The 12162-nt window shown below is 44.0% G+C and overlaps 1 protein-coding gene across 1 annotated transcript in view; it reads right to left on the minus strand.

Annotated features, from left to right (window-relative positions):
• Window positions 1–12162, minus strand: part of TNFRSF11A (TNF receptor superfamily member 11a) — a 204193-nt gene that overhangs the window by 67478 nt on the left and 124553 nt on the right. The window contains exon 3 of the mRNA XM_069219491.1: window positions 2509–2634. Within this exon, the coding sequence (XP_069075592.1) occupies window positions 2509–2634 (126 nt within the window). The remainder of the gene's footprint in view (window positions 1–2508; window positions 2635–12162) is intronic.

Consider the following 12162-nt stretch of genomic DNA (forward strand, 5'->3'; position numbering starts at 1 on the left):
ATAGACACAGGGGGAACAACTCAGCATACAATTACAATTGCTCCTGACAAAAGACCAAGTCTGGAAGCCAATGTTTAAATGTTGGCGCTCTCCCACTTCCCCACCTACACGCCTCCAGCCGTTTCACCAATATTAGGCCAGGAACCATGAATTTACTGTGCAGTGCAGCCATGTCCTTCATGAAGCCAAGAAGGCAGACCGAAGGGGTACAACTGCACCGGTGCATTCACCATACCGGACAAGGTGGTAGTGACCTCCCTCAAATACATACGAACACTAGTGCATGACCAGGCCAGATGGAGGAACTCTTACTCGGAGATGCTGCATCAGGCACAACAGTCATCATCATGTAGCCCAAATGTGTATAGATGCGCAGGGGTGCAGTAGAGGTGATCATTAAGCTATAATCTATATTATTAAGATAACTGCTGGACAAGATCATGTTGGTCTGGTCACAACTAAATTCCTGCATATCCTCTGAAGTTTCCCAGCCCAGTTCAGTCCCTTGAGAGCTTCCATAGTCTTCTCCTGAACTGTCTGATGAAGTGAGGTAATGAAGTGAGATGCTGGATGAAAAAGGCAATTCGGAGCGTGGCCAATGTTGTAAAATAATTCGGGAACTCAGGGAGGGCAGCCTTACAGTTGCTTCTGAGCCTATGATATGTAAATGTGTCTTAAGGTGAGATAGAGGAAAACTTCCAGGAATCTTCTAGGAATTCTGCTAGTGACAGAAAGGTTTCCTGCCTATAAAGACTGCCCTGGGTAATCAAGCCCGTTCATCGAAGCTGGGATAGCACCACTTGCTCATGGGTTACTGACAGCAGTTTTCCATCAGAGTGGGAGGTCGGGGAAGTAAAGCATGTTCTTTCACACCCTTCTTCTCAGTCTCTCCCATGCCTAAATCGTGCAATCAACTGTTGGCATATATTTAGTAGGCCTACGCATGAGCAGTTTAAAGAAGGATGTCGGGCACCAGGGTTTTATTATCTATCTCTACTGCCAAGTGGGGGAGGAACCAGTGGAACGGATAATGTGCCTGGGCACATAAGTAGCAGAGTTCCATGAGTGGGGCTCCAAATCCCTCACTGTGGAATGGCAAGGTGTTTCCCATTTTGGCCTAGGCCGTTTCCCATGCCGGGCAAACCAGCTGCCACTCGAGTGCATAGAAGAAGACCATAGTTAGTGGAATGTTTAAGAATAGGTACAGCACTTTTAGTAGGAGAACCATTTAGATCAGTCCTACGCACTCTGCAAATGATAATGGAAGCGAGATCCATCTTATGATCTGGTCAGTAAGGGTGTTAAGCAAAGTACAATAGTTTTTCCGAATTATCACATCCCTGACTCACTGGAGTCAACTGCCAAGATATTTAGTCTCATCTGCACAGCATCTGAGAGGAAAGTCCAGTGTGAATTGTGTTGTGTTGGCCTTTAAAGGGAAGATCTGTGATTTTCTTCAATTTCTTAAAGAGTACCAAACCAAATAACTTCTCTCAGTTATTGCATTTAGACTCGCACTTGGTTCATACAGGTAGAGGCTGTCCTGGTCTTTGACACCCCTCAACACCACTGTTTTGAGATTCTGTTTCCTGTTCATAGCCTGGCCTGGTCTATCGAGGGGAGACAGTGGATTCATATCTGATTCCATGTATATTTGGACTTTCCAGACATTATGAAATAAAATGAATTATCCAAGAAATAATAATATTTAAAAAAGTGATCTCACAAGGAAAATGTTCATGGCAAATTAGAGAAGGAGTGGACGAACATTTTTATAAACAGGTTAGTAAAATTGCTCATGTGACTCATGGGATCAGTGTGGTGCACCCTTCTCCCTCACTTACAAGTAGGAAAAACCTTAACAGAAAGTTCAGAACATTTCAAGGCCATGATGTCCACAAACCTCAACATGAAAGAGAGGCCAAGAACATCATTTATGATAAACTCAGTCAGGTAGAATTATAAATGAGTCTTTGTGAGCTACATCAACCAATTTTGCCTAATCCCTCTACTTGGGTATTAAACAGCAAAACTTCAGTTTACAGATTTCAAGGCATGAAACCAACAGCATATTTTGGAATCTGGACAGAAACCAAATAGTTGCCCCAAATTCGGGCAAGCTGATTCGATGTTCAATCAGACCTAAAGTAAAGACACCTAAGAAAAACAATAAAAATCCCACTCATGCATCCTGCTCCCCATGACTCTTGCATGCCTTCTCTATTCTTCAGCACACCAAGCACATGGAAATCCCTCGCAGTAGGAAACAAAAACATCAACAGCCAAGAACAGTTTGATTTCACATCATAACAGTTGTTTTTTTCTTCGCTGAATTGGCAATTGAGGAATGTCAACCATTCATATTAAACAGACCAACTGAACAGTGTTCACCATAAGCCAAATATCTAAATGTTGGCTACATTTCCACTGATTGTCAATGCATTACTTGTGTAAACACGTGTTGATTTGTCACGGTATCTAGTGCAGTGAAGTCTGATTCTCACTTACCCGAATCACACAGTTTCTGCAGCCAACATTTTTCCTCTTCGTTCCAGACATCAGTATATTGATCTGCACCGCAGGGCAAACACACTGTGTCAGAGGTGGAAGTGCATTTCGCAGACATGTACTTTCCTAAAAGGAAGGAAGAGGAAAAAGGTCGTAGTTTGCACAGAAACAAAACCAACAAGGAAATTAGCTCAAAATAGTGGACTCTATGGCCCATACTTATAGTTTTTGTGTAGCATTTGCGTCATATTTTGACTCTAAAGCGGCGCAAACTTACAAAATACATTTAGGCCCATATTTAAATTTTTTGGGCACCACATTTGCAGCACTTTTTGATGCAAAAGCTGCACAAACTTACAAAATACAATTGGGGCCATATTTATACTTTTTGACGCAAAACTGCGCGAACGCAGTTTTGCGTCAAAAACTTTAATGTGGGCTAATGCCATTTCTTTGCGCCACTCGTGTGTCAAATTTATACTTTGACGCAGGGTGGCGCAAAGCACGGGTTAGAGTCTTTTTTTTTTTTACTCTAACCATTTTGCTGCATCGTAAAGCAAAACGATGTTAACGCAGAGAAAATGACTCTAATCCAGTTTGCGACATCGCAACCCTGATACGTGCCATTTTCCAGAGCATTAGCATAAAAAAGCGGCGCAAATGCAGCAAACAGTGGTAAGGAGCCCCAAAATGGATCCCAGAAGCCACGAGAGACCCCAATGAGACCCCAATCAACCAGGAACCAGCCACGAGGACACAGACAAGACCCAGGAGAGGGAGGAGAAGAAAAGGAAGTGTTGTTTCAGTGCAGAGGAGCATGAACTACTGGTCAGAGAGGTGACGGAACACCAGCATCAACTTTTTGTCACCTCAAAATTGTCAATTGGGAGGAGAGAGGCATTTGGCAACAAATTGTCGACAAGATCAACAGTGTGACAGAGGTCCATAGAACAGTCACGGAGTGCAAAAAATGCTGGATGACTGCAAGCGCAGGAAGAAGGAAAAAATGGCAAGGAACAGGAAGGCAGCACTGCAGGCTGTAGGTGGGAGTTCAGCACCGCAGGAGGCCCTGGACGAGATGGAGGCGATGGTGGCAGCTGTCATCCCAGAAGAGATCATCACAGGAATCGCAGGACAGGACAGCACAGACTAACAGGAAACAACACATATGCAGGGTAAGTTGCATGGGGGACATAAATGCCTAAATGTAAAATGCAGGCAGGGGGTGGTACATACCTACTACACAATGCATGTCAGCCATGGAAATTAGGCAGTGGAAAGGGCAAAGGGGCACGGGACGGGTGCATGGGCTGTGCAGGGGAAACCAGGGGCACAGCACAACACAACACCAACAACCTTTGCATGGGGGTACTCTGCCATGCCAAGACTGTTGGAATGGCAAAGCTAGTCCAGGAGGGTAGGGTAGAATGTAAAACTGGGCTGCTGTCACAGGGCAGCTGGTATTGTCACAACATAAACTAGGGGACAATTTCCAGTCTCAGGCCATTTCTGCATGTGGCATTTACCATTGACAACAGTTGCCACTGCCACCTGTGCTGTGTGTGCTGGTCAAGTAGCAAATGGCAGTTAGGTGCCCATGGAACAAACACACCCAAACTAGAGGGTTCAGGGTGACAACAGGATCAATCCCCTTCAATTCCTAACAAAGTGTAAATCCTGTCAAATGCTCATGTCCATAGGCTCATAAACATCATGCAGTGTTACTTACATTGTGAAGTACACAGCAGTAATGTCATACCCATGCTGCCCATTCCAGGGTCTACAATAGCTCCAATGCCACCTTGCAACATCTCAACTATCATACTGCTAAGACAACAGCATTGAGGGGGTGGACATATGTGTCTAGATAGCTAGTGAAACACACCCGCACAGTCATAAGAGGAAATGGAACACTGCCTTGCCCATCAGTGCAATCCAATGTAGCACACATTGGCAAACATCAACATGCCACACTACCAATGCTGACACCTGTATCGTGCCATGCCAATGCTATACATGGTATGTGCTAGTTCTCAGCAACGTATAGGTGCATGTAAAATATCAGAGACTGGGTCAGTCCCATATTTGTTATGTGTGGTGAAAGTGGCATCAGAACACCTGCAGCCATTGCAAGGCCTCACCATGCTAATGGAAATAGAGGGAGGGTTGAGTAGGACAAGAAGGTGGCAACACACAATTTGGACAGAACCTACATCTAGAGGATGTGATGCAGACAATTCCTCAAACTGCCCACACTACATGTGACATGCAGGTGGGGCATAGGCCTGTGAGAATTCTAATATTAATGACAGGAACAATGAACAGGAACCAAGATTACTATGTCCCACTAATAGGAAGTCACTGATGTCACATTACAACTGCCACAACACAGACACACTAATTGTACAATATCTAATTGCAGAGGACAATGGCTCTCCTATGGATATGCCTGTCCTGGACTTCCCTGATGACATGGATGACGAGCTGACAACCATTAGCCAGCAAACCCTCCAAGATGTCCTTGGAACCCTCCAGACCCCACCTTCACTCGCAAGTAGTAGCACAGATTCAGCATCCATCACAGAGGACCCGCCCACCACCCCAATAGTACGACCTGCCAGCTCCAACAGAGCTGAGGACTCTGATGACACTGGTACCACCTTTGAGAGGACAGTAGTGGGAGTACAGAGGGAGCTGGACAAGGAGGTGCAGGTGGGGATGCAAAATATGGCAGCCAGCCTTGAGGGGATGCGCATGTGCATGATGTCATCCGCAGAACAGTCAGCAGCCATGCAAGTCCAACAATCGCTACTGCAATTACTACAACAGTGTGTGAGGGATTTCACCACAGCAGTTAGGGAGTTGCCAAAACACCTGGCATCCCAAACATTTCAATGCGTGCACAACTGCAATCATGACCCCCTCAGGGCCGACCTGGCTGCCTACCACAGCAATGTAACTGCTATACTCAATAACAGCAGCTCTTCCTTGCTGCAGTAATGCCCTTAATAGCCCCACAGTTGGCAGCTACCAGCAATTCTGAGTCCACTTCGTCAAACAGTGAAGTGTGTGTTGCCCCCTCAAACCCACCACCACCAAGGGCAGAGGAGACGACACACACATCAGAAGATGAAGACGTGGAACAGATCACCTTCAGCCGTAAGAGTGGGCTGATAACTATGTACAAGGGTCTGGATTTTATCATCATCTGTGCTGCCTTTTGCTTATTTCTAAAGTTAAAGCATCACAAACTGTATAATGCTGTGTAGAAATGTATATGTCAGGTCCAAAGTATCTACAAGATGAAACTCGATGTGGCGCACATTCCCTACAAGACAATCATTATGTATGTGACATATGACTCTGAACTTTAATCCCACACCCACACCATACAGCAGGAAAAGATGTGTACCAGTGTATGGACAATAACGTCACCTGGGAGTACAATGTAAAAAATCATAGGTGTGATTTATGTATACTGAACTTCATAAGATTATGACACCACTCAGTTTCTCAGAGTTCACATGAACATCAGGCTGCAGACAGACGTCCCACAGTGCCCAAGATTCCATCACAGGACTCAAACAATGACAGTTTGAAAATCACACCGACCTTTACAACACATTGGGAACCACAGATATCTTGAGTGGTGGGTGCAATGGATGGCAGATGCATAGAGAAGTATCTTTGTTGTAGCTGCCAATGTGACAGCTCATTTGGAAGTGGGAATAACCATGTCAAGAATGGGAAGTGGATGCAGGATGGAACACACAGGCAAACACAAATTTGACACTGTACACTCATGCAAAGACCCTGATCCCCAAGCATATGACACATACTGTAAAGGAGTACAACAAACTTTATTATATCTGTATGAAAGGAAACTTAAACTAGGGGAAAGACCTAAACTAACCTAACCTATCCTAACTATACATTACCCACAACTGGCCCTAACTACCCTAAGCTAAACTTACTTACCATATATAACTAAACACTCTAAACATCAAGCTCCCACCCCTCTTATATGACGGGACATGTGTAGGAAAACATATTCTAACCTAAACACATACTAACCTATCCTAAACAAATATATATATGTTTTAATTTTTTTAAATATATTTTTTATTTTTTTTATATTTTTATTTTTATAATACACATAAACCCCAACATCATCATCCACCCACCCACCCACAAACAAACATGTAATAATATAACTCCCCCACCCCTAACCCACTTCTCCTAAATAAACTAACAGCCTACTCTAACCTAACACTAAGCCACCTAAACCCACTAAAGAAAGGTACTAGGAAAGAGGATGGACGGGACGGAATTAGGGGTGAGGATCAATAAATTCACAGATTGGCCCTCCTCAGGATTTTCCTAATCCCTCGCAGTCTCCTGCTATTGCGGGCCACCTCCTACTGCAGAGTGTCCATGCGGCCACCATACGTTGCATGTCACGTTGTAGGGTTCTGAAATCTGCCATGTCCATAACTACAGCTGGGGTGGTCTGAGTAGCAGTTTTAGCAGGTGCTGGTGCCATGGTAGGAGGTGGAGGTGCAGAAGGTGCTGCTTGTGGGCCTTGGGCTGATGAGGTCGAGGGACCAGCTGGAGTGGCTGACATCCCAGTGTCCACTGTGGTTTGATTTGTTGCGGTCGTGGCAGTTGTGGCCAATGCTGGCCCACCCTTGGCTAAATGTCCTCCATGCTCCTGTGGCTCTCTCATGACGATACCGCCTAGCCATTATACGGAACCCAGCCTCCACATCGAGGATGTGTCGGTACCGCACTGCCCGCCTCTGAAATTCACAGATTTCCTGGGCATTCATGTTGGCAGCTGTTAAAATAGAGACAGGCAAACATTAGTGACATCATTGTGTGATACATGTAGAGATGATAATCTAACACTTCCTCAAAAATAGCACATGCAGTCCAAATCACAGTACAGACGATAGAATGTCCCTGAGAAATGACATGCCAACGCACCCTCTCCATCAACTATCTTAACAGCACAGCAATGCACAACAAGGTGTGTACTTAATTAAATGATCTGTGCATATTTGTAGTGCTATTAGTCACATAACAAATGCTGAAAGTACTCAACATGTGCCAGGCTGACTAATCCCTATCTTCTGGATCAAATTCCAGGCACACCTGTGATCTGTAAATCATAAAGGGACATTGTAGTTTGGCACACATGAATGCTTGAATTACATGTCTGTCATCTACACTGTGACCATCACACCTAGCTACACATATTTTCTAACCCTATGCCTCGGGGGGATAGACGTGCAATACATATTTTCAGCCATCAATGACAACCACAGAGCTTTGTCCAGCTGTACATGGATTTAGTCAGTCCACCACAGGTAAGGAGGCCTGCCAAATAGGATTGAGTCAACCATTGGACAATCACATCTACATTCATGTTTCTAATTGTGGAAAACCATCAACATCAGATCTCACAGACACATTTCCTGAATCAACCACATTGATGAAAGCACCCATCTGGCCTTGACCTGCATGCACGCCTATGACATTTCACTCAAGTGCCACGTAAATGGAGTACAACATGTAGAGCTAGATGCTATGGGACAGTCACCCATACAGTCCTACCTGATTATTACTTAACAGGGATGCTCAGGTTGGTGTGAAAAACTGATGCATCACTGTTCTGTGTAAATTAGGGTATGACTTGCTGACTAAATTATGACACTGGCCACCTCCAAATCAATTTTTGGAGTACATGTGGCAAGAAATCACCTTGTTCACCTGCCCATGCCTATTGCGCAGCACTCGACTCCCAATATATGACTCTCTGCCAGTGAATGTCTAACTCTTCCATGGCACACTATGTCAACCTCCAGTCAAGTCACATATCAGATCACGTGCCCGCTCATCATATCTTGCAATGAGTCCAACACACAGAAGTCAATCATACAACAGCTGCAAACACAACACAGGATAAACAAATTAACACTTACTGGATAGATCTGGGTCCTCGAATCGAGCCACTTCACTGATTGTGTAGGAGGCTGGTCCACCTGTAAAACATGGAAGGCTGATATGTGCTCAATGTCTGCTCACTTTACAAACCTTGGAACAACAAATCACCGTGTGTGACATTTTATATGATAGGGCTGCACATCAGGCATGAACACACCCCAACAGACATACCACTGCAAACATGCATTGACAGTGATAGACACACATATGCACACATGCACTGGCCCTAACAATCATGTGGTGCCTAACACAATTACTCAATTTTGTGCTTAATACATTCCAGAGGGTACTCCATTTCATCTTTTGTAATTGGGAAGACACATGCAATGCCACATTCCTGGTGCACTGCAATACCAGTGACTCAGGTATTGTGGCTTGTGCATCAAGGGACAATGAATAACTGTGTGATGGTCATGTGGGTTGATTTGCTTTCTGGAAATATTGTGCTTTCAGTGGTCCATAATAGCTGTGCCAGTGTAGTATGTAGGTTACATATGCCACATTGGCAGTGTACCCTAAGCCATATATGCCCCCTATGACAACATGATGGCAGGGATCCTGTGTGTTACTTGATGACCATGTTACGCCAAACATGGATTGGCGCTTTTCGGATTCAAAACAGCAAGATAATGTATACTGACAGTGTCTTAGTTGATCTTCGTTTACAGAATGCATGGGCGCAGGTGTAGTCATTGCACCTGAAATGTGTTACTCTGGGCCCTGGTTTCCTATATCAGGTATTGTAAATCACACATTTCCAGAATCAGCAACTTAGAATTGCCAAGTTGGGTGATCAGTGGTAGTACAAATGAACTGGCACTGTCCGCTAATAAAAAATGGGGTAGCAAATGTCCTACTTCTGCAATCATGATGAGGTAGGTCTCTATTTGAAAGCACCTTGGGAATGGCGGCACTCACAGGAAAGCTGGCCTGCTGATCTTAGCAGACCACCATGTCTGTGACTGCCTTCATACTGAGAAGTTAACATTTGTAGAAATGCTGCATATTTCAGCAGGGGTGTATCTAAAGTAAAATAGCAACCTATTTCTTCATTAAAATAGTATCATGGAAGCAGTGAGTGGTCCCATGCACAACATCATGCTCAAAAATAGTTTGTGACCATGCATTCACAAACAGCAGGGATCCCATGCTGACCCTTTTACTTTAGAAAATGGGTTGGCACCAAAGTGACACAGATAGTAACTGCACTAGCTCAGTCCCAGCAATTGCGCCCAAGCAAAAAATGTCAGTGGGCCCTGCTACACAATGATAGGATTTCTACGCCTACTCCGAAAAGCCACCAGATGTACCTGTTTTGTGCTAATGCAATCTGGTAGCATAATGGCCCATTTGGGTTTGGCCATGAGAATGATTATTTGTCCAGGCGTAAACATACAGAAACAGTGAACTTAGGGCCAGATGTGTAATTTATTTTGTGTTGCATTTGCTTCATGTGTTGATGCTACAGCTGTGCAAATTAGCAAAATATATTTGAATGTAGCAAGTGTGCGCTACTTTTGCGTCCAGAAATTACGCAACGCAGCGCAAACAAAGTAGAAATAAGGGCCTAAGATGATAGTAAGGTTATGAAGAGCTTGATATATATGGCCCTGAATACTGTTCGGACATGTTTCCACAAAACTGGGACTACATTGTTTTGATGTATTACCATGTGAAATACATCCCATTCCTGGTACACTCACAGGCCTTGGTTTATACTTCTTTTGCGCCGCATTACCATCATTTATTGATGCAAAGCGGCACAAAATTACAAAATACGATAGTATTTTGTACGTTTGTGCAGCTTTTGTGTCAACAAATGACGGTAATGCGATGCAAAAAAGTATAAATCAGGGCCACAGTTTGTTCAACTTGCATTCCACATGTCCACAAACATTGCATGCAGCATGTCACAACATCTGCTACTGTTACTTTTAATGCATATGCGGCATTTTTTTATGCATATGCGTCATTTTTTACACGTATGCATCAAAAATTCTGTCTTAAACTGTGCTTGAGTCATTTTTCTAATTTTAACATGCATGCTGCCTATAACTAGACAAAGATAGGATGGTATGACCTGCAGTGTGTGTTCTAGTGTTTGGGCACATGTGGCAGACCTTACTACTGCGGCCCATAATACTCATGTTGTTTTGCATGATTAGCTTTCTTAACTGATGCAACAGCAGCACAAACTTTGGAAATAAAATAGGATTTTTCAAGTTTAAGCAGGTGCTGCATCAATAGAGGACAGCAAGGCTACACTAAAAAAGATTACAGGTCTTACCGACAACCAGGCTGTGCATTATGGGACCTGAAGTCCATGCAGACTGATGAACTAGAACTATGGCATGTCATACTGAAGAGGGACGCTCACAAGAGTCAGAATGTGAGTCTGGGTGAGTGTAGATGATGATTCTCAGGGTACAGATAGTCCATTTACAGCACCCCTAGAGAAGGGTGGGCAGAGACTTAAAACATGGCAGTGGCAGGACTTATTACCTGGGGTGGTCTGCGCAGGGCATGTCTTGTGAGCAATGCTTGTCATACCTGGGGCACTTGTGCTATCCATTTTCAGGTTTGATGCACTTCTTTTCGCACATGCTCCTTGCAGAGATAGCGGATGTCACACTTACTGCTGTCAAGGGTCTGGTCATACATTCCTATTAACAATGCAATTGCACATCCACTGCCTAATGTATGATGCACTTTTTTACCTTATGATTGATGGTGTCTTAGTGGCGTGTCATATGCTGCAATGGACCATGTTGGCAACATGGATGTGTTTCATAGCTGTGGTCCTATGATATTGCCCTTCAAATGTGAAATAGACAGGATGTATTTCATAAAAACTGTGTGTGATGTTTGCGGTACATTCATACCCATCAAATGTGATGTGGCATCTGAAGTATGCAAATTTGTCTTTCTGCAATGCTCCATGAGGCAATACTCTGATTATGATTCCTAGAGATCATAATTACCCAGAGCATATTTGAGTGATGAAATGAGGTGTTTGATTCCATATCATAACAAAGTGGTGATAATGACTATAGTTAGAAAAAGTTTTGTACTATCTGTTGTCTGCGACGCATTCCTGCAGCTGTTAGGCTGTTCCCCCTCATTTTCCCGCACAGCATCCTCCTCCTCTTCAGGCATTTTTGTTCAGGTTCATTTAGGGGAATGTTTCTCCTCACACAAATGTTCTGCAGAATGGCACAGGTCAAAATGATCTTGCAAACCATTTCTGGTGAATATATGAGGCTGCCTCCGGTGATGTCCAGGCACCTGAATCTGGACTTCAGGATGCCAAAAGTCCGCTCAACTATGGTGCGTGTCCTACGTTGCGTCTCATTATAGGCACACTCTGCTGCTGTGCTTGGGTTGGCAAATGGGGTCAAGATCCATGGCTCGATCCTGTAACCCTGATAAGCTGAAAAAGAAAATGCGGGTAAGTATTTTGTTGTTGGTTGCACCGTGATTGTCACTTTGAATGGCAGTTATCTTGTGTCGTCTGTGACTCATATGTGTTTGTGGTTGTGTGGGATCCTAGACTTCTGTGATGTTCTTTCAGCATTGCGTTGTTTGACTAGCAAAAGTGGTGTTTGGCTGATTGACCTGATATCTGTGGTATATTTAGAAACTTGCAGT

This window comes from Pleurodeles waltl, chromosome 2_2, assembly GCF_031143425.1.
Source record: "Pleurodeles waltl isolate 20211129_DDA chromosome 2_2, aPleWal1.hap1.20221129, whole genome shotgun sequence".
Classification (NCBI taxonomy): Eukaryota; Metazoa; Chordata; class Amphibia; order Caudata; family Salamandridae; genus Pleurodeles; species Pleurodeles waltl.